At 40.4% G+C, this 24,011-nt stretch overlaps 1 protein-coding gene across 1 annotated transcript in view; it reads right to left on the bottom strand.

Annotated features, from left to right (window-relative positions):
* Positions 1-1,639: 1,639 nt before the first annotated feature.
* EDNRA (endothelin receptor type A) overlaps positions 1,640-24,011 on the bottom strand; it is a 65,984-nt gene continuing 43,612 nt past the window's right edge. Inside the window, exons 3-8 of the mRNA XM_040418522.1 lie at positions 21,273-21,400; positions 15,908-16,106; positions 11,448-11,600; positions 7,072-7,205; positions 3,150-3,258; positions 1,640-2,117 (exon numbers count right to left, since the gene is read on the bottom strand). Coding sequence (XP_040274456.1) covers positions 1,980-2,117; positions 3,150-3,258; positions 7,072-7,205; positions 11,448-11,600; positions 15,908-16,106; positions 21,273-21,400 — 861 coding nt within the window. The 3' untranslated portion in view covers positions 1,640-1,979. The remainder of the gene's footprint in view (positions 2,118-3,149; positions 3,259-7,071; positions 7,206-11,447; positions 11,601-15,907; positions 16,107-21,272; positions 21,401-24,011) is intronic.

Here is a 24,011-nt window from a genome sequence, read left to right as displayed (position 1 = left end):
GAAGACAGGGCAGGAGAATGTAAGGAGGAAGGAGAAATGGCTGTTCCCTGGGACATATGGAAGGAGAAGATGAGAATATGGGAGGAACTGCTGAAATTTATAGTTTTCTCTTTCACGCAAAACTCTCAACCAATTTGATTTCCATCAGACCTCTTCTATTCAAGCTTTATGAAAATGAGGTTTTGGGGTTTTACATAAGGGAAACCTATTAGCACTTTATTCCACCCAGGGATCAGTATATAAAATGTAAAGTACGTAGATCTTCTTAAACTGCAATAAGGATAAAATGGCCTAACCAGTTCTTGTAGGAAATTATTTTTCTGCTTTGACAGCTATGTACTGTAACTGATGAACTTGGCAACATAGGCTCCATACATGGAAATGAGTGCAGATAAAAAGTACACTCAGTTCCCATTGCAACTAGTAAGATTATATATTTCATTTATTAAAAAAAAAAGCCAGCAGATTTTTATTAGTCGCCATTCTTAGAGGTGGGTAATCCGTGCACTTGTACAAGGCACATCTCTTGGTATTATGTTCCTGGTGGTCTCCACAACTGTAGATTGCCCCCTCCATTCTAATATCTGATGCCCAAACTATAAAACTGCATCTATAGGATGCAGCTTCATTTCCTAGATCAATTATTTTCGGTGTTACTTAGGGCACTGTCTGCTTGTGTTATTTGGACTCTATTTTATTGTATCATTTGGGCAAATGTATAATACAACATGGGGGCATCCTTACAAAGTACTGCTTAGGGCATCATCCAGTCTAAGGGTGACCCTGGTCAACACCTCTACTTTATTATCTAACCCTCGCATATATGTATCTCAAAAAGTGCTATAAATGACTCCTTCTTTGGGAATTTCAGTTTTTCATTTATACCCTTTAATTACATTTCATGAGAACCAGCATCTCGATAATAAGTTTTCATACAATATATTCAGATAGAATAACTTCATTCATAAACACAATTTAATGTGTCTTGTTGTCATGCACAGAAAAATGCCACTACCAACATTTATATAGTTTGGTTTTGTACAATGAAGTGCTACAAAATGCGTGTCCTCTCTATTACGTTACTTCCCTGAAAAAGTTTGACTCATGCGTATAATAATACAATATTTCACAATCCTTTATGCTTTCAGATTAAAAAATATATTTTTTCAAGATACAATGTTAAATAAAATTGTTATATACAAAGTAATTATAGTTATATTTATATATAATAACAATAGAAATACTGTTGGTTGATTCTCCCTCTTAGGCCTCATGCACAAGGCCATATTGCAGATTTGTTTTTCATACAGCTGTAATACGTTACCCATAGAAGTGCGTGGACCTTTACAGTACCTCCATATGTCTCTGATTTCATATGGAGCCATACAATTTTTTTCCTGCTGGACTCAAAATGAATGCGACAGAGTGGCATACTCTATTAGATAGCACTTGTATGTAACTCTTCTCCTCTAGAAACAATGCATCTATACATGGCACCCTATACAGCACTTTAAGGTGGCATATAACATCATGTATAGCTTTGCAGTATGGAGCCATAGGGAACTCAGTGTGCCGCCATATGCATAAGTCCTTACTCGCTGCCGGGATTATAGAACATTCAATACAATTCTGGATTCAATATATGTAACATGGCAGAAGTTACTGTAACATCTGACGCCAAAATTCCTTTTTCGGATTTTTCTTTGGTCCATCTGTAGGACAACATTGTCCCCACCTGCAAACATCACCAAGAAAAACAACATGAAGACTGTATTACAGTCAATAAGAACCATGCTCTTGTAGCATTGATTCAACGGTGCTCCAGTTAGTTTTCCAAACTGGATGGCAGATTCCTAGTTGTCTTTTTATATACCGGTAATTCTTTGCGGTTTGTAAAAAAAAAAAAAAAAAGAAAAAGATTAGCTTTGAAGAAAGCCATTCATTTTGATTATGATTCCCATTGAAGGCGGAGGATGTGGTTAGTTCATGCTGTCTTTGTGGATGCTCCTGTCAGCAATGTAGTAATTTTGGTCATGATTTTTCCACTGGATACTGGTGACATTCATAGGAGACGTACTTGTGAGAGTCTTTGATTGGCAACAGCAACATAGGCATGACTAGAATGAAAATATATATGCATAATAGTTAATAGGTTACACTCGAAATCCCTAAACATAATGGTAGAAGCAGAAGAAGACTCATAAGTGACTGCATTGAAGGTTCATGGAAAACAGGATCTAAGTAACAATGTTATGCTAGAAAATACACAAACAATTACAATTGAGGATTTGGATTCAGAATTTACATCTACCCCATTCTAGTGACTGGCGGGTTCCCCAGTGGTCAGACCCCCACTGATCAAATACTTACTTGGACAACCCCTTTACACTGTACCTCTACTCATACAGAAAGGGGTTGTCACTTCAGCAAATGGCATTTATCATGTATACAAAGTTAACACAAGGCACTTATTAATGTATTGTGATTATCCATATTGCCTCCTGTGCTGGCTTGATTCATTTTTCCATCACATTATACACTGTTCCTATACAGGGGTTATGACCACCCTGTAATCCAGCAGCGGTGGTCGTTGCGTTGGCTTTAACCCTTGGATACGCGCAGTATACAATGTGGTGGAAAAATTAATCAAGCCAGTAAAGGAGGCAATATGAGCAATAACAATACATTAGAAACTTTGTCTACATGATGAGTGTCATCTACTGAAGTGAGACAACCCCTTTAACACTGCATCACCTATGAGAAGCTTAATAGTCATGGCTGGAGAGACAGCCTACAGAACATCTTTTACGTTTGCTGTGGTAGTCAAACAACATAGGAATCTTCTCCTGCAAAGCTGACAAGCTCCAAGCCTGTAAAGCCTTTGTAGGAGAGACTTCCAGCACCATATAGTTGCCTCGGCAAACAAACTGCCAGCTTTTCTTGCAGTGTCTCCACTTTAAGACTGTCTTGTTTAATTGCCATGTCCGCATGTTCTACTAATTGAGTTTACATTGGTTTAGTTAGTAGGTATATTTCCCCTGTGTCGAAGACCATCCCCTAAGAGATTTGTACAGCATAAGTAAAAACAGCATTGAACTCTCGGAAACAGTTATATATCAGAAAAGCGTTTGAAGAACCGACATTCTTACCTGAAAACAATTTTTAAACTTCTTGCTGACAAAGTAGAGAGCTATTGGATTTATACATGAGTTGAGCGCGGCCAAGTTCATACTGATGAAATCCATAACGAGTAGAAAACTAGGCATGAAAGGAAGTGAACACATTAATATATAAATGTTATATACAGACTTACAAAACTATTATCTGGACCTCAGAATCTCACTATGATCTGACACATGAATTGATGGAAACCATGCAAAGGAGTACAAAATTAAGACTCCGAGACCGGAATGAGCCACATCATCCTCTGACACATCCTATCTCTGCCTGACTTCTCCAGCTAGAGACAGAAACACAGCAAGGTTCCAAAAATTCAATTAAATGAAGTGAAACTTTAGCTTCGAGCAGCTTTAAATAATACATTCAGGAAATATATAAATAATTCTTTAAAAGGGAATCACCAGTTTTATGGTGTCCTAACTAAGGTCTACACAAACTGGTACAGACCATCTTAGCAAAATATTGGGTCACTTACTTTCATTGCCCCAGCTGTTTTGCTAAACTTTTGAACAAAGTATTAAAGTATTGAACAGCTCCAGCACATACCAATGAGTCCTCATATTCATCAGCACCTGGCTCTTCCTGCCACTGATTGCAGAAGGAAAAAAAAACTGTCAATCGGCAGTAGGGAGCACATGACTAAGAGGACTTATTGGTGTGCGCTGTAGCTGGTGACAAATTCCCTTTAATATAATGTTAGTATTGAAAATTACTTCCTTTATACCATAAGAGAGTTTCAATAAAACAGCTTCAACAGGATTTTTTTTAATTTATTTTTTATAAATAGTAGTTTGTAATCTGCAAAACATTTTAAAGGGAATGTATCATGAAAAGGCTGTCTGCTGTAACTTTTCAGATTTACTGTGTAAACAGAAACATAATCAGAGTCATCTAATTATTATTAGATGGTGTGGGGTTTAATGACAAGTGACAGATCTTTTGTACTGCTGGAGTCAGTATATTAACACTATTCTCCCTGTCATTACCTGGTAGGTAGGAGATGCACTCTTCCTAGAGACCGTAATAATTCTAGATACTCCCAATCATTATAACAGCTATAAAACACACACCCTGCTGCACTGTCTATTCAGATAATACAAGGATGAAGTGTGTGGCACCAATATGACCATCTCCATGGAAGTTTTAAAGGCCACCTGTTAGCAGATTTGTACCTGGATGACCTGTTGCATGTGCACTTGGCAGCTGAAGACATCTGTGTTGGTCCCATGTCCATATGTGACCGCATTGCTGAGAAAAATGATGTTTTAATGTATGCAAATGAGCCTCTAGGAGCAACGTGGCGTTGTCATTACTCTTAAGCCTCCTGCACACGGCCGTTTTTTTTTCCCGTTTACTGGCCGTTTTTTGCGTTCCGTATACGGTCCGTATACGGAACCATTCATTTCAATGGTTCCGCAAAAAAAACGGAATGTACTCCGTATGCATTCCGTTTCCGTATTTCCGTTTTTCCGTTCCGTTTTAACATAAAACATGTCCTATTATTGCCCGCAAATCACGTTCCGTGGCTCCATTCAAGTCAATGGGTCCGCAAAAAAACGGAACACATACGGAAATGCATCCGTATGTCTTCCGTTTCTGTTCCGTTTTTTGCTGAACCATCTATTGAAAATGTTATGCCCAGCCCAATTTTATCTATGTAATTACTGTATACTGTATATGCCATACGGAAAAACGGAACAAAAACGGAACAGAAACGGAAACACAACGGAAACAAAAAACGGAACAACGGATCTGTGAAAAACGGACCGCAAAACACTGAAAAAGCCATACGGTCGTGTGCAATAAGCCTTAGGCTGCGTTCACACGGGCGAGATTTCCGCGCGGGTGCAATGCGGTAGGTGAACGCATTGCACCCGCATTGAATCCGGACCCATTCATTTCTATGGGGCTGTTCAGATGAGCGGTGATTTTCACGCATCACTTGTGTGTTGCGTAAAAATCGCAGCATGCTCTATATTCTGCGTTTTTCACTCAACGCAACCCCCATAGAAGTGAATGGGGTTGCGTGAAAATCGCAAGCATCCGCAAGCAAGTGCGGATGCGGTGCGATTTTCACGCATGGTTGCTAGGTGACAGTCTATTCACTGTATTATTTTCCCCTGTAACATGGTTATAAGGGAAAATAATAGCATTCTGAATACAGAATGCTTAGTAAAATAGCGCTGGAGGGGTTAAAAAAAACAAAACAAATTAACTCACCTTCTCCTCTTGATCGCTTAGTTCCCAGTCTTTTCTGATGAGCTGTCGGCTAAAGGACCTTTGGTGACGTCAGATCACATGCTTCAATCACATGGTTCATCACCGTGGTGATGGACCATGTGATTGGAGCATGTGATCTGACGTCACCACAGGTCCTAGCCTGTAGTTCATCATTAAAGAAGAGACCGGGAACTACGCGGAGGAGGCGAGTTAATTTTTTTATTTTTTTTAACCCTCAATTGATCACCTACCATGTTATAAGGGAAAATAATACAATCTACACAACACCTAACCCAAACCTGAACTTCTGTGAAGAAGTTCGGGTCTGGGTACCACAGTCGGTTTTTTATCACGCGCGTGCAAAAAACATTGCACCCGTGCGATAAAAACTGAACATCGGAACGCAATCGCAGTCAAAACTGCCGCAACACACCGGGACGCATCCGGACCTAATCCGGACACGCTCGTGTGAACCCAGCCTTATACTCTTTCAGCAACTGTCGCACCCTCTGCACTTTGATTGATAGGACCAGGCAGACACGATCATGTTTAGGGCTCATGCACATGGCCGTAGTTTCTGTCCGCATCTGATCCGCGTTTTTTGCAGATCGGATGCAGACCTATTAATTTCAATGGGGCCATAAAAGATGCAGACTGCACACCGTGTGTGGTCCGCATCTGCACGTCCGTTTCGTGGCCCCACAAAAAAACAAAAAAATAGAACATGTCCTATTCTTATCCGTTTTAAGGACAATGTTAGGACATTTATACAGAAGTTTAAAAATAAATGATGGCATGCACTTGTCCGAGATCCGTGTGTTGTGGATCTGTGAATTGCGGACTGCAAAACATAGAAACATAGAATGTGTCGGCAGATAAGAACCATTTGGCCCATCTAGTCTGCCCAATATACTGGATACTATGGATAGCCCCTGGCCCTATCTTATATGAAGGATGGCCTTATGCCTATCCCATGTATGCTTAAACTCCTTCACTGTATTTGCAGCTACCACTTCTGCAGGAAGGCTATTCCATGCATCCACTACTCTCTCAGTAAAGTAATACTTCCTGATATTACTTTTAAACCTTTGCCCCTCTAATTTAAAACACTTATGGCTGTGTGTATTAGCCCTTACACTGCCTGTCCCTGTCAATCAAAGTGCACAGCAGGCGCAGAGAGAGCACAGCCTCTAGGAGTAAAGGCAACGCTTCTAGGAGTAAAGGCAACGCCCCCATTGCTCCAAGATGATCATTTGCATATATTAAAACTTAATTTTTCTCAGAAATGCAGACACATATTAACATGGGACCAACACAGATGCCTTCAGCTGCCAAGTGCACATGTAACAGGTCAGCCAGTGTCATAGGTACAAATCGGTTGACAGAAGCTCTTTAAAAATACTAAAAAAAAACAGCTATAGCATTTCATTAATTAATAAACTCATTATTTCCACATTCTATTATTGCCACAGACAAATTAATGAAACTAAACCGAAATACGTGATTTGTAGTGGTTTCAAGGCTAAAGGACAAAATTTGGCTATGTCTTTCAGTTATTCTATAGTGAACATTATTTTTTAATTGTTGAGAAAGTGTTAAAAGCTTCTGTTCATGAGGATCTTATTAATACCATGATGAAAGCAGAAATTCAATATGTACAGTATGTCTTACCTGAGAAGCTCACACCGTCCCGAATCCCTTTCATTATATACAGTTTTCTTAATTATTCTACTCAGATGCATGGGAAACCAACACAGAGCAAATATCACAACCAAGCAGAAAACGGTCTTTGCAACCTCACGTCTCTGTAGAAAGAAGATATTATATAGTTATATAGTGTTTATGTTCAAACAATAGATTTACAGTGCCTTGCAAAAGTATTCACCCCCCCCCCCCTTGAATTTTTTCGTGTTTTGGTGCCTCACAACCTGGAATTAACAAGGATTGTTTGAGGATTTGCATCATTCCATTTACAGAACATGCCCACAACTTTGAAGATTATTGTGATGCAAACAACAAATAGGACAAAATAACAGAAAAAGTCAATGTGCATAACTATTCACCCCCTAAAGTCAATACTTTGTAGAGCCACCTTTTGCAGCAATCACAGCTTCAAGTCGCTTTGGATAAGTATCTATGAGCTTGCACATCTTACCACTGGGATTTTTGCCCATTCCTCCTTGTAAAACTGCTCCAGCTCCTTCAAGTTGTATGGTGTGCACTTGTGAACAGCAATCTTTAAGTCTGACCACAGATTTTCTATTGGATTGAGATCTGGGCTTTGACTAGGCCATTCCAACACATTTACATGTTTCCCCTTAAACCACTCAAGTGTTGCTTTAGCAGTGTGTTTGGGGTCATTGTCCTGCTGGAAGGTGAACCTCCGTCCTAGCCTCAAATCACACCCAGTGGTACAGGTTTTGCTCAAGTATATCCCTGTATTTAGCACCATCCATCTTTCCCTTAACTCTGACCAGTTTCCCAGTCCCAGCTACTGAAAAACATCCCCACAGCATGATGCTGCCACCACCATGTCTCACTGTGGGATGGTGTTCTTTGGGTGATGTGTTGTGTTGGGTTTGCGCCAGCGTTTTCTTTGATAGCCGAAAAGTTCAATTTTAGTCTCATTAGACCAGAGCACCTTCCTCCATACATTTTGGGAGTCTCCCACATGCCTTTTCACAAACTCACAACATGCCTTTTTGTTTTTAGCTGAAAGTAATGGCTTTCTTCTGGCCACTCTGCCATAAAGCCCAACTCTTTGGAGTGTACGGCTTATTGTCGTCCTATGTACAGATACTCCAGTCTCTGCTGTGGAACTCTACAGCTCCTCCAGGGTTACCTTAGGTCTCTGTGCTGCCTCTTGGATTAATGGCCTTCTTGCCCGGTCCGTGAGGTTTGGTGGGCAGCTGTCTCTTGGCAGGTTTGCTGTTGTGCCATGTTCTTTCCATTTGGTTATGATAGATTTGATGGTGCTCCTGGGGATCATCAAAGATTTTTATATTTTTTTTTAACCTAACCCTGACTTGTACTTCTCAACAACATTGTCCCTTACTTGTTTGGAGAGTTCCTTGGTCTTCATGGCAGTGTTTGGTTAGTGATGCCTTTTGCTTAGGTGTTGCAGCCTCTAGGGCCTTTCAAAAAAGGTGTGTATATGTAATGAAAAATAATGTGAAACTTATATTGCACACAGGTCGACATCATTTCACTAATTATGTGACTTTTGAAGGTAATTGGTTGTACCAGAGCTTTTTATGGGCTTCCTAACAAAGGGGGTTAATATATGCGCACATGCCAATTTTCTGTTTTCCATTTCTAAAGATTTGTTTTATTTATATATTTTTCTCATTTCACTTCACCAATTTAGACTATTGTGTTCTGGTCCATCACATAGAATTCAGATTAACAAAATATTGAAGCTGAAATGTAACAAAACACAAAAAAAGTCAAGGGGGTGAATACTTTTGCAAGGCACTGTATACAATATTGTATAAGGTATAAGGGATCGCTCTCTCTCTCTCAGGGGGTCGCAATCACAGACTTTACAGGTGCTTTATTTTGGCACTTCAGCACCATCACACACATAAACATTGAAAATAAACACCTGCCGTCTGGGCTCTACCTAATACACCTGTTGTCTCTACCTGACCTATAGAGCGCCGTTCACACATGGGATTAGATCCAGCTTCCTCAGCCATATAAGCTCCAGCAGCCTCCAGGCTGTGACCACACCAGCACCCTTGGGGGGAGATGGTCCAGAAGTCCTCCCGACTCTGACTGTGCGACCCTCTTTCCGTAGGCGCCGCTAGGCCCCCCCAAACTTCAGGCTTTTCAAAGCCTCGTGGTCCCTCAGCCCTCCTGGCTGAGACCACACAGAGCCTCCCAGGCTCCCCTCTCTCTCAGGCTTCCTCAGCCTTTCTCCCTCCCAAGTCATACACAGAGGGTTGTTTTATCCCTCCTTGATTACAGCAGCAGGCCTCACCTGCGATCACCTCCGGCAAAAGACAGTACATGTAGTGGAAGGGTGTGAACTGGCAGATCCCACTACCAAACCTATCCCCCAGTCCACATGAAATCCAGCCCAGAACAACATCTAGACAAAACTGTCTCAGCAAACTACACTTTACTGAATAGGAGGTATGCAAATAGTGTAGCATAGCAAACTAGGATGTTTCTGTAATTTGGGAATTATGGAAGCAGTATAGCTTATTCCGCTATGCTGTTTACTTAGCTCCAATTTACTGCAATTTGAGTAAGCTTGATAGCTTCCACAAGCCCAGCTTTCTGGGGTCACCACTTTAACACTGTTGTGTCTTAAAGGGAACCTGTCATCAACTTTATGCTGCCCATACTAACGGCAGAATAAAGTAGAGACAGGTGAGTTGATTTCAGCGATCTGTCATTTATAAGTTAAAAGTAAGTGGTTGCCGAGAACCAACATCAGTCATTGCAGACTGGGCCTGGAAAAGAGTCACGGCCACCTGAGAAGAGTCATGGTTATTCATGAAATCCTGCTATCCCTGCCCACCTGCTGATGACTGACAGTCTAATACCTAGTTTTCTCCCTTTCTCTCGGAGAGAACTGCCAATTATCAGCAGATGGGCGAGAGAGCAGGAGATTATGTATAACCATGACTCTTCTCAGGTAGATTTGACTCTTTTCCAGGCCTGTGCTGCAATGACTGTGATGCTGGTTCTCAGCAACCACTTACTTTTAGCTCATGAGTGACACACCGCTGAAATCTGCATTTCTGTCACTATTTTATGTTGCCCTCAGTGAGGTCAGCATAAAGTTGATGACATGTTCCCTTTAAACTCTGCAAGATACATTGTCCATGTTGGTTTTATGGGTGTTTTTAATCATTTTTATCAGTTGTTTAAATTAATAAAAGTAGTAATTTTATCAGGATTATTGTCTGTGTATTGTCGGTGTATTTATATATAAATTACTAGTCGGGCGGGTCATTTTCGTTTGTATATTTTTTGTTTGGGATCCGTATTGTTATATTGATGATGAGACCTGTCGTCCTTCAAAGACTTTTAATATACAGCCTGCTACCATGTGCTATCTATTGTATTAGTGCAGTAGTATCTCCAATTATGATACTGCTAAGGCTGTATTAGACAGCCCGATTCTGCAGTCGACTTTCATGAAGGTAGCAGTCCTTCCCGGAAATCGCCTGCTCGCTAGCAGAGGAGACAGCTGCTATTACATGCAGCGATCTACTCCACAGCATGGGGAGGAGCAAATGTTATTCCATCGCTTGTCCCTATGCTGTCCACAACGATCTGCCTCGGCAAACAATAATTTTTAAACAAAAAAAGGAGAGTATATAGTGATATAGAAAACATGACGTGGTGTCCCGAAAAAATATCACTCACTAAAGAAAAGAGGACCCTTAAAAAATGATACTTTTATTTCTAATATATATAAAAAGAGTGCACTCCCTGGGCATCAGGACTAGCAAGGGATCCATCCATGTAGTATCTCCTGCCGTCTGTTTATGGTGAACTACATGTGGTAGGATGTATTTTTTCCCTTGTTTTACTATGCCTAGTGGAATTTTTTGGTATCGTTGTTTGGTATCAGTGTATATCTTTAATTATCTTGTGTTTTTGGACCGCATTTTACCCTTACATACCCCCTGATGAACCCACTTCGGGGGAAATGCGTTGGGGTGAACCGGTAATAGGTCCGACCACACAGGGCTACCTAGGGTAAATTAGGACAGGCACGGGGACAGGGAGACTCCACCTTGAGGAGTTGTCCCTGGGCTGAGGATAGACCAGGGTTTCCTTAGGGATAGTCCCCCCTCCCTCTTGGCATATCGGTAATCTCCCCTCTATAGTTACTGTCCACATTCCCGTTATTTTTACTGCGACAGTGGTCTGTTCAATATTCTTTTGAGACAACCTAGATCTAGGAAAGAAGCTACAGCAGATTTTGACTGTACATTTTGCATTGATATGTTTTTGCTGTCTTCATACATAGTGTGCCTACAGAAAATCACCTCTCATACAATATGATTAATGCAACAACCTTTTACCTGCTTAAGATGCTCACTAAGGGCAATCCTCAGACTTCCTTTTCTTTGGTGCAGCATCTCACACGTCATTAGGGTATAAAATATTCCGGTACATGCCAGGGGTACACAGAAGTAAAAGCCAAACAGCCACCAATCCTTTGCATGCTTGTAAAACTAGAAAAACATGAAATAAGGTTTACATTGTTAACATTACCTCCGAAAAGTAATATAATAATCATCTTTATTTACATAGCGCCAACATATTCCGCAGTGCTTTACAATTCATGGGTTCATGTGCAAACAGCCATAAATAACATAGCAACAGACAAGTACATAATTAGAACAAAAGGAATGAGGGCCCTGCTCGCAAAAGCTTGCAATCTATAAAGGTTGTAATCTATGAAGAACACACGCTCCCAATAATGTACTGTAACTGATACTGACAGCCAACCTACTGAGCTGGGCTTATGCTTTCCTAATAAGCTAAATGCACACTTTATTGAGAATGAGTGAATATCTAGCTGCAGAGGTCCAGTAAAGCAGTTCATATACTGCGAATACATATACTGTGTTACATCACCCACTGACTTTTAAAAAGTATACATGCTTATAGTAAAGTTCTCATTTATTAAACATGTTTTGACTGCTTTTTAATACAATGAAAAACTGTTATATAAAGGTATAAAACTTAAATATATTTGGCACTCATCTGGCCCATGGTTATGGAAATGTTAGGCTGAGTAATTGCTCCTGAAGGGGAACCCATGCAAACACATGCAGAATATACCAAATCCAAGCAAATGTTGCCCACAATCAGATGTGAACCCATGCCTCAGTGCTGGAAGGACACCGAGCCACCATGCTAGAAATTTAGTGTTCTCAAATTCTAGAATCTTGAAATGAAAATACATATTTTGCTTGCTGTTGTGCATGGCTTATTTTCTTACAATTATCATCAGGGGTGCACCTAGCCTTTCTGTTGCCTGAGGCGAAAACTAAAATGCCCCCCCCCCCCCAATGCCAGTTTCTTAACCTAACCCCCTTGCCACAATGAAAGCGCTTATTGCCCATGGCCCTTCCGCTGCCCCCCTCTTGCCCCACCTGGTGCTGCCTGAGGAGATCGCCTCACCTGGCCTCATTGGTGGTGCACCCCTGGTTATCATCAAAGACAACCAAACCTTAACATTATTAGCTCATATATGAATCAGGTCAAAGACTGCACGCTTACTTTATTCAGGAAAGATTTATCTTATTCTGTAGTTATAATGAGGCTGATCTGACGGACTTGGCAGCAAAATGATGGTTGGATACCACAGGAAGGCAGCAAGTGCTTCCTATACTGTCATCAATCTATGTCAACTTCACTATTCATTTATTAATTGTTTTAATGAAACAAATTCTAGTTATATACACACATAAAATGTAGTCAGTAAAGAAAATAAAAAGTGAAAACGCTTAGGCTAATATGAATTGTAAATGTCACATGTAATATGAGGAGTAATGTGTTTTATTTCCCTGCCTTCCTAACTGAAGGAATACAACTCTGTGGAGAGCCTGTGACTGATTAAATATGGGTACTGAACGGGGCGTCCCTCTCATCTTACATCAGGACTCCACTGAGAAGAATAAAAGTGCTTTTGTTTTCCCCACAGGTCCAGATGTTAACAATTTTCAACAGGAAGAGTACATTTAAAGCAGGCTTCCTTGTGCACCACGATACTCCTGGAGGCCTAGCATGCCGATTTCAAGGAGAGATAAGCACTGTTCTACTGCAGTATTCCACTGAACATGATCAACTACCAATATGACCCTTCAAGCATATGAGGCTAAACTAGTGAAACGCTTGACCATAAATGAAGCTATATGTAGAGTTATATGTATTTCTGTCATTCTGACACGGTCACACTACTCCTTGACCACTGTCTTTGAAATGTTTGCCTTTCCTCTTTGTTTCATAAGGCAGACCTTGGTATCTAACAATTTATATATATATTAGATTTTACCTTCTTTTTACTAGCAAATGCTATTGGTGCTAAATATTTTGATCATCATGGCATCTTAGATCTTTTCACTACCACCATGCCATGCAGCCAGGATGGTCAATACACATTATTATTCCTTCTACTTCTAATCTAATTCTTTTAGTATTTTACATAGTAGACACCGTAGGCTTACACTTTGGGCTGATGCACACGACCGTATGGCTTTTTCAGTGTTTTGCAGTCCGTTTTCACAAGAGATAACTGTGATGTATGGATGTGTGATAAGTGAGTCTATCTATCTACCTACCTATTAATCTACTATCTGTCTGTCTATATTCCCAAATCAGGGCAGCACTGTCAGTGTCAGTGCCAGCGGTAAAGATGTGAACAACCATCTACCAATTAGAAAAAATAAAAGGGTTGCGGCACATCCAAGTTCAGTGAACACAGCTCTTTTTCTTCTATCTATCTATTTATCTATCTATCTATCTATCTATCTATCTATCTATCTATCTATCTATCTATCTATCTATCAATCAGTCTGTCTATCTATTCATCATATACTGTATATCTCTCTCATATCTATCATCTATCTATCTATCTATCTATCTATCTATCTATCTATCTATCTATCTATCTATCTATCTAACATTGCTATATGTTGTGCACCTTTATTTGCAGTGTGGAATCTCCTCTAAGAGACATTCCCTGTACATAAAACAAAGTATCATAAATTGTGAATCTTCATTTACAATGGGAGTTGCAGTGTAGTAAACATAAGAATAAGGCTTATAAAAATTTCAAAGTTACCTTTGTTGAGTTACCGCTTTGACCTTTCATGCTATTAAACATTAGAAAAGGAGTATAAACTGCCTTTAATGTTCCCAAGAAATCATTACAAATGAGTACTATTGTCATTCACAATGTGTGAAGTGTTTCCCCTGATTAAGCTCCTTAAGATTTATTTTTAGTAGATCTTGAAAGACCATTGTTCTAGTTACATTGTTAGCTAGATTGATGCAGGTAGTGGAAGATTGCTGGAACCCTTCAAGGAAGTGCCTTACATTTACAGTATACAGTGCATCAATCTATTGTATGGATATGTCATTCTGTCAGTATATTAAACATGCAGTATTATTAAAAAAAAATAATTATAATTTTCTCTGGGAATATCTCTTGTTTCACGTTCCCACCGCCCAAGCTCAGATCACACTTTATCGTTAGTTACATTGAAATACTGTGATACAGAGACAGACCCAAGTTGCACTCTGAAAATGGCCCTTGCATATGTACGGTTTACCGAATCTAGCAATTTTCCCTACAGCAGGAGTACTGTACATATCAGAAGATGTGCAATGTGCCCTGGTAAGTGAGTATCTGTCACCTTCTCAAGTTGTCTCTTATTATTCCTTATTACACAGCGCTGATTCACTGTGGAATACTGCACCTTTTTAAAATATACTTTAGTTCCCTGTACACCAGGGATGCTCAACCTGTGGCCTTCCAGCTGTTGCAAAACTACAACTCCCAGTATGCCTAGACAGCCTACAGCTATTAGGGCATGCTGGGAGTTGTACTTTTGTAACAGCTGGAGCATCCCTGCTTTACACTGTACATTTTATAATAATGTACGTTTTACAGGATCTCGAAGGAACTAGATCTCTGCCCTCCAGCAAGATCCAAAAGATTAGCCAATGGATTATCTAGAGAAATCCAAAGCTTACCTTTGCATTTCTGATCAGGACTGGTGAGATCACAAACCCTGCATTCTGTATGTAAACCCCATGTGTAAACCCCCATGTCACCAATCCCACATTATCTATAGAAGAACAGCCACTACAAAGACAGGATCCGTAGCTTGCTATGGGCCCATGCTGGACGTTTTTTGTTAGGATCATGTGCAAATCTGTAAGAGAAAACACACATGGTATGGCACAGCATGCAGCATCACATGCTGTATTACAAAAGTATGCTTTGCCTTTATGGTAAAATATGAACAGTGATGGTCAGTTCGCAGTGTTCGCCAACGAACACATGCGAGCTGCCATCTTGACTCACCCGTCCGGCGATGCACAAGTAAGTCCTTACCTGTGCCTGTGCCGCGAGCCGGTCTGAAATCAAATGCGGTCACCGGGAGCAGGCAGTTCCGAGAACAGCCGCCGGGGGCCTTCATCGGGCTGTTCTCGGAACTGCCTGCTCTCGGTGACCGCATTTGTTTAAGACCGGCTCCCTGCACAGGCACAGGTAAGGGCTTACCTGTGCATCGCCGGACTTGTGAGTCAAGATGGCAGCCCGCATGTGTTCGCTGGCGAACACTGCGAACTGGCCATCACTGAATATGAAAACCGCCGACAGCCCCATATATTCAGGCCCATACTTTGCACATGGTGCCATCTTCACACATGGCATTGCCTTCAAACATGACAATTGGTAAATCACGTAGAACAGGACCAGTTAGAATGCATGTAAAGAAGAACATCATATACTGTACACACATACCTCCATAAATGGCGATGTCGCATTGAACATGCATGTTTGAAACTGTTCTCCTCGGTATTCAAATGGTATCATGACGAATCCAATAGCCTCAGGGATTGCAAGCACAAATGAAAGAACCCAGATGGAGATAATTTCCATCGCTGTGATAAGAGGGATCCCACTGCCTTGAACCCGGCTCCATGATGCAACTGCCCTGTACCTGTACAGACAGACACGTAGGTTAACAGTTCAGAACATGAACTCATTGGAGCAGATTTACTATTGTTGTTAAGCAAGAAACCCAATGCTAATGGCATTTTTTGTGCAAATCAATTTAGACTAATGGATAAGTAGAAAGAGACGCGGCACTCACCAGAAGGTCGTAGTTGATTGCTTTTATTGCAAAAGGAGAGGCATACTGCGCAGGCAGGGGAGCGGGATGGCCACTGTGTGCATCGGCGGCGACGGCCGTTTCGCGCAAAGGTAGCGCTTCTTCAGGCCGGATAATAAAAGCAATCAACTACGACCTTCTGGTGAGTGCCGCGTCTCTTTCTACTTATCCATTGTTCACACCACTTACCACGCTGAGCACCACCACTTGTAAGGTCTTCATATACGGCTGCAGTCACTGGATCCGACACGGATTTTGTACCTCAGGTGTACCTACGTTAGTGCCGCTGATTTTTTCCTTTCCTCGTCTCCCTGTACTACAATTTAGACTAATGATTGAGTATCTAGGCAAAGGGGGCGTGAAAGGTAGTAAAATGCACTGGATTTATTACTGCTACCAGTACACAATACTGGTCTAAAAAATACCAGCAAGAACAAGTAGTACCGCACTGTACTATAGAGAGGCGCTACTAGGCAGCCAATTAGTGCATACACTTCAATATTTTTCCACTGAAATGCCAATGCTGATTGGTTAGATCTTCCAGTCAATCACACAAGCTGCAGATCTGAACTGTCTGTGGAACTGCATGCTGAGTGTGGTTTTAATTTACAATGGCCCAGGAATAAAATATTGTAATCTGAAGCCATTTTTAAGTATTTGTAGGCGTTATGTATCAAAGGGATTGCACCATTAGTTTTATAGTGGATAGTCCTAATCAGTGATTGACAGCTATCTTTGTATGTACTGTACACTCATACGAGGGAGGCTGTCAGTCACTAAATGAGACCACCTACCGGACCCCTAAAACCTGAATAAGAGGGATTTCAATGAATACATTTCATGTTATATTAAGTGAGTTTTCCAGTACATAAATATTGATGACCTGTCCTCATCAATAGCAAACTGGTCGAGAGCCAACTCCCAGCACCACTGCCAATCAGATGTTTGAAGAGGCCGCATCATTGTGTTGGGTGTTCACTTCCGCAAATGCCATTTGTCATGTAGAGAAAGTTAATACAAGGCACTTACTAATGTATTGTGATTGTCCATATTGCTTCCTTTGCTGGCTTGATTCCTTTTTCCATCGATATTGCTCATATCCAGGGGTTACGGTCATCGCTTCAGCCCAGAAATGAGGTGGCTGGCACAGGAGCTGCTGCGCATGCGTGCCTATGTGTGCTCCAACGGTCCCAGCCAACAGAGAAGCTGGTACTTTCTGCTATAGTGTGTGCCAGCACGGGCACTGGTGCTGGATTACAACAGTGGCCATAACCCAGGAAATTAACAGTGTTTAATGTGATGGAAAAATGAATCCAGCCAGCACAGGAAGCAATATCACAATACATTAGTAAGTGCCTTGTATTAACTTTCTCTACATGATAAATGCCATTTGCTGAAATGAGACAACTTCTTTAAATCTCAGAAAAACTCTTGAAATATTTTCCTACAGAACTGTATATCAATCTGCTCAGTTCCTTCTGCTGCCATAGCATGCTGCCTTCAGATAGGTGAGAGATGTGCCTTCAGGTTAACGTTCTGTGTGTTGGTAACCCCTAGAAAATCTAGTCAGATTTTAGGGCAAATTTATCAAAATTGGTGGAAGGAAAACTGGCTTAGCTGCCCTTAGCAACCAATCAGCTTTAACCTTTCATTTTTTAGAGCTCCTTTGGAAAATAAAATGAGGAATCTGATTGGTTGATATGGGCAGCTAAGCCAGTTCTACTTTACACCGGTTTTGATAAATCTCCCCCATTGTTTTATACCTCCTGTCTGGTTCATGAACATCAAATGTGTAGTGGACTAATAATTGGCTGCTAAATAATGAGTTGCCGGACCTTACATTTCTCTTATCCGTTCTCTTCAGTTTGCATTTTGTAGTCGTGTACCTGCTGCTTCGCATTACTGAAGATTATGCCATTGGCTTTGATGGTGATTTACTATTTGAGTCTTCTGAGAAGTGAGGTCACTGGTAGCTGTGTAGGATGTGCCGTCTGGTGCTGATCCACATCTGGCTGTTTTTATACACATTCTCCATGCAGATGTTGTGTGTTGCAGTGTAAGCAGAGGAAGATCACAGAAGTGTTATTGGATTCATGTCTTCTGCTTCCTGGTTTTAATTAGTGTCCAAGAACTGTGGTTACCACATTCATTAAGGCCCTTATATAAGGGGAAACGCTTAACAAATGTATCAGATGGGAACATTTACATTATTTACATGTTCCATACAATAATATGCCATGGGCATTACAGAACAGGGAAGCCACTGCCAGCTGTACTAATGTGCGGTGTGCCCTAAGTGAATACCGTCAATATGACTCATGGTTACTTTACTTGAAGGCTGCGTGAGATGACAGAATTGTAGAAGAAAATCGGTGCAGACAGGAAGACATTCTGGAAGAGCTCAGATTGAGGCAGGATATCTTTGGGAATTGAGGCTGAAATGATCTACAGCAGGGATGGCCAACCTGAAGCTCTCCAGCTGTTGCAAAACTACAACTCCCCGCATGCCCACACTGCCTACAGCTATCAGCCTACAGCAGGGCATGGTGGGAGTTGTAGTTTTACAACGGCTGGAGAGCCGCATGTTGGCGATCTCTGATCTACAGCTTGGTACAGTACGTCAGGATACACCACATTTATAAAACATGACCAGGAGAGCACATGTTAAAGGAGCTAAATAACATAGAAAGGGTTATTTTTACAACATTGTTTATTGAAGAAATAATTCTCCTAAGATCCATGTCTACTTATTCACCAGCTTATGTTGTAATTCACTTTTAATAGGTAAAGTCTAGAAAATGAAAATGATAAAATAGTGTCTCATGGTCACAAAGGACAAACCACCCTTGCTTTAGTCTGATCTTGCAGACATATCATTCCCCCTACGCATTAAAGAGGAGCTGTCCCCTCTCCTGACATGTCAGTTTTAGTAACTACTTGCATTCCCCATGTAATACTAGTTCTGGAGCATCCTTTCTTATGACTCTATGTTGCACCATTCCTTTATTATTCTTGCTAGAAGTTTACAAATAAATTGCCAGGAGTCTGCAGTAAAGGTACTGCTGGGTGTTACCAGTAGCTGGTGCGTATCACTCTGTCCAATGAGTGCTGCCAGTGGACACACCCCCAACTGGTAACACCCATCTGTACCTTTACTGCAAGCTGCTGTCAATTCATTCATAAGCTTTTAGTACAAATAAAAAAAGGAATGGCACAACATAGACTCATAAGAATAGATGCTCCAGAACTGGTATTACATGGGAAATGCAAGAAAAGGGTGAAAGATCCTCCTTAATTTCGAGCGGCTACTATCGTAATTTCCTATAAGAAGTATAGGAAGTCTGATCTGTGTCAGATTGTTTTTTGTGCAGGTGCTCTGGTTAGTCACGTACTAAGAACCAAAAACTATGTATTATGAATGACAACATATAGGGCTGGAAAATATGAAAAGCCATTAGGTGGATATAGCTTAAGGGGTGTACAGATTTTAGTAGGTAATTATATTTTCTTGCTACAATTATAATACAATTTGATTGATTAATGGAAATGTAATTTAATTATGTTAAATCCGACAGACAAAAATATCTAAAAGATTGGCATCAGTTATTTGTGCTCGCTGCCATTATGCATGTCTCACTGCCAAATCATCTCTTCTTATGTTTGTTCACTCTTGAAAGTCATGTTAAAAGATGTTGTCTGAGTGCTAACAGATGGTCGGAAATGTTCTGGTGAAAACTTGTTCGATTGAAACCCCAGCAAAAAAGCCATCATGAAATCTCTTCAGAAGAAGCAATACAAAATAACACATTATGGTTCAGTAAAGCACCCTGCAGCTGGAGTAAGTAGACATCTATCAAGAGTTTCCGGAGAATTACCCAGAATCCTGGAAATATTAAAAAAAAAATAGGGACGTCCCAACCAATTTTCTGCCAATGCCATATTGTAGGGAAACCCACCCTTTGAAGATAGTGCCATGTCAAAAAGTACCAGGAATTCATGCTTCATAAGTTGTGGGAAAGAAATGCTCTCTCGAGACCTGTAAGCAAGGGGTTAATCTAGCTCCTAAAACCAGGACTATGCTTTTAATGTATTATAATAAAGGAGAAGATTTTATGGATGTGCTGCTAGATTTCCTTTGTTTGGTTTGCTTTATCTGTAGCCGAAGCATCCCGTGTGCACCATCCTATACGTGTGGTCAGATACACTGAAGCTACAGACTTGGTGAGCTGGACTGGCTTCCTTTTCTCAATTACCTACCGAGATGCTGCCATAACAGCAGGACAACCTACTTGCTTTGTTAGCTTCTCCTGTCTGTGATATCAAGGACATCTAAATCTATAGCATCCCATTAAGTAGCCATATTGCCATCACCTCCTTGGTTCTGGACAGTGTACTGTTACTTTATGATGACATTTCTCCAAGATTTCTCCCGTGCATCCCCATACTCTGGAACTCACTACCCCAACATATCAGACTCTCACCTACAGTGGAATCCTTCAAAATAAACCTGAAAACCCACCTCTTCAGACAAGCCTACAACCAGTGACCCTGCTGCCTCTATACCGCCATGACCAACTTCACCCGCACCTACTGTATCCTTCCTCCATACCATGTAGATTGTAAGTCCTCACGGGCAGGGCCCGCTCTCCTTCTGTACCAGTCTGTAACTCGTCTTGTTTATGATTAGTGCAATTGTCTGTATTATGTATGTGCACCGCTTATCATATGTACAGCGCTATGGAATGAATGGCATTTTAATAATAAATAATAATAATTTCAAGGTGTCATCTAGTTTTAGCTGTGTTCATTTAGCTGAGATCTACAGGTGCTCCACGATTGTAATATCAAATTTACTGAAATCTGACATTTAGACTATTACATCTATTCACTTTCCCGACTCTAAGTAGTTTTCGTGAAAGAATCTCTATACTAAGGAAACATTCTCTGATTGATGGACGACATTCCTGGGTTATAAATGGTAGGTAGTGAACGTACCTGTCTACACTTAGAGCGCACAAGTTGAGCACTGTGATTCCAACAGAAGCCTTCTGTATGAATGGTACCAGCTTGCAAAGACATGCTCCAATTGGAGACTGATCAAAGGGCCATCGTTCTGCAAGAATCTGGAGAACAAACACAAACATTAGGACATTCTATTCAAAATACAGATATCGTATGATGCATGATGGAGCAACCTCTCTATTAATCATTGAGTACACATACTATGATGTCTCTTTCTCTACAGTCTGCTATGTTATATTGTATCTATTAATATATATATATATATATATATATATATATACACACACACACACACACACACACTCTACATTTTTATTACACGATGAGCAAAAACTAAACCACGCTTCTACTGGAAACATAGTACAGTATAAACCACGCTTCTACTGGAAACATATAGTACAGTATAATATTGGTAAAATACCGTACCGACCAACATTGATGGCCTACTGCATGTTTTATGTTGCCTCATTTGTATCTTTACAGCAGGTACTCAGAATAACTAATGTCTCAGGAAGTAAAGAAACTGTATAATGGAGAAGTAAATAGCAGAAGATGTATCTAATGTTTCCTCAAGGTACTTCTGCCATTTATTATGCACATACTGTTCCTCTTAAGAGCCTATTCAGCATGTTACAAAACTGGACCCTACAGAATTTTCCGCCAGTTACCCGTTTGTAAATGTATTGAATGATCTTGCAATATAGTTCAGTTTATGCAGTTCTTTGAAGAAAGCAATCATAACAATAACACATTTATTTAAAGGTCTTGTAAAAGTAAAAATTCTGCAGTTTACTATTTTATGAAGTGAACATGGGGCTGTTCTTTTTCTCACAAATCTCAATACCCATTTATTTATTAGTAAGCAGGAGGCTATTAGATTCTTTTCTGGACAGATGAACATACACGTTGTTGTTTTCATAATATTTTTTTTTATTTTTATTGTTTTTATGCTTTTACAACATACCAAAAAAGGACATACGTATCTTAGCTACATGTAAAATCAGTATTACAAAATTGTATATCACCACATCACAATTTATCATTTTCCACCCCCCCTCCCCATTCCAAAAAAAAAAAAGAAAAAAAGAAAAAAAAAAAAGGAAAACTCTCATCTCTCTCCATCCCCAACCCCTCCCCCCACACCCCAGTGCAACCTCCATCTTAATCAGTTTTTCAGCCATTCTGCCCACATACTCTCAAACCTCCACCTTTTTAAGGTTTGTAACTATATGTAATCTCTCACAAGCCAGCGAACATTTGACCAGACTGAGCCACATACTTATTGTTGGTGTGGTTTTCTCTATCCATTTTCTTACAATACATCTCCTAGCCTGAAATAACAATTTAGTTATTATTAAGAATTTCCTGGAATCCCCTATGTCCTCCACCAAACCCAGCACACATGCCCTAAAGGTTACGGGGATATGCACCTTATGGAAAGAATGGCACTCCCACAGTAGATGCACATCCTCAACTCCAATCTCCCCGCATTTTAAACATCTAAATACCTTGTTCTTATAATATTTCATAAGTTTGGCAGGGGAGTAATATAAACGATGCACGACAAAGAATTGAATAAGCCTATGTGCTGGGTTCTGGGAGGTCTTGTTTATTACTTGAAATATTTTACTCCACCCTTCGGAATTTATTTGTTCCAATCTCCCATAAAAAATTTTGACAAGATATTATACATATTTGATATTCTCCTCCTACCATTAATCATTTTTGAAATTACCTTGACTGGTGGAGGGCGTGAGGTAGCTATTCTTTTCCCCAGCAATGCTTGTTTAAGAGCCGCTCTAAGTTGAAAATAATGGAACCAATCCTTATCTACGAGACTATTTTTACGTTTAAGATCTTCAAAACCCATTATTTCTCCATTTCCCCATATCTGGACAAGAGTACTGATTCCATGTGTCTGCCAGAACCTCTCATTAATACCTAATAGTTCTTATTAGTGATAATTTCCCCAAAGCAGCGTATCGTGGTGATAGTCTGTCTTTTCTCATAGTTGTCTAATAGCTTGCCATGTTTTATACATTAATTTCATAGTAGGGGATGCAGGTGTATACCAGCTTCTAATATCTGGTATATTCCAGTGGAAGTAACATTTTTATATATGCAGCTCAAAACAGAATTATAAAGTTGGGATTTACTCCAGTCCAAGCAGTTTTTAAACTGCCCTGCCACAGCATATGCTTGTAGGTCAGGGATTGCCAGACCACCCTCTCCAGTCGGCAATTGTAACAGTTGTAATCTCATTCTTGGCCTTCTACCCCTCCAAATTAAATCACTCAGGAGACTCTGTATTATCTTATAATATTTTTCAGGGATTTCGATTTCTAATTTTTGCTATTGTGGGAACTAGATTCAATTTTATGTAGTCTTGAGGGTTAGATGATATCTGTATTCCCAAATACTGCAAATTCTCTCCCTCTTTTATAATCTTCAGGCAACCAGGGATAAAGTTCCCGATTGGATCTAACGGTATACAGGCTGATTTATTCCAATTTATGGACAGACCAGCCACCTTCCCGTAACTCTTGAATGTCGCAATTGATCGAAGCAGGGAGTCATTGGACCCTACAAACAGCATCAGATCGTCAGCATACAAAGATTTTTTTTCCTCGTGCTGACCAAATTTGAAACCCACTATATTCTTATCCTGTCTTATCCGAGCAGCAAGAGGTTCCACTACAATAGCAAAAAGAA

The sequence above is a fragment of the Bufo bufo genome, chromosome 2, assembly GCF_905171765.1.
Source record: "Bufo bufo chromosome 2, aBufBuf1.1, whole genome shotgun sequence".
NCBI lineage: Eukaryota > Metazoa > Chordata > Amphibia > Anura > Bufonidae > Bufo > Bufo bufo.
The sequence above is the reverse complement of the archived record's forward strand: the minus strand, read 5'-3'. Positions and strand labels throughout refer to the sequence as shown.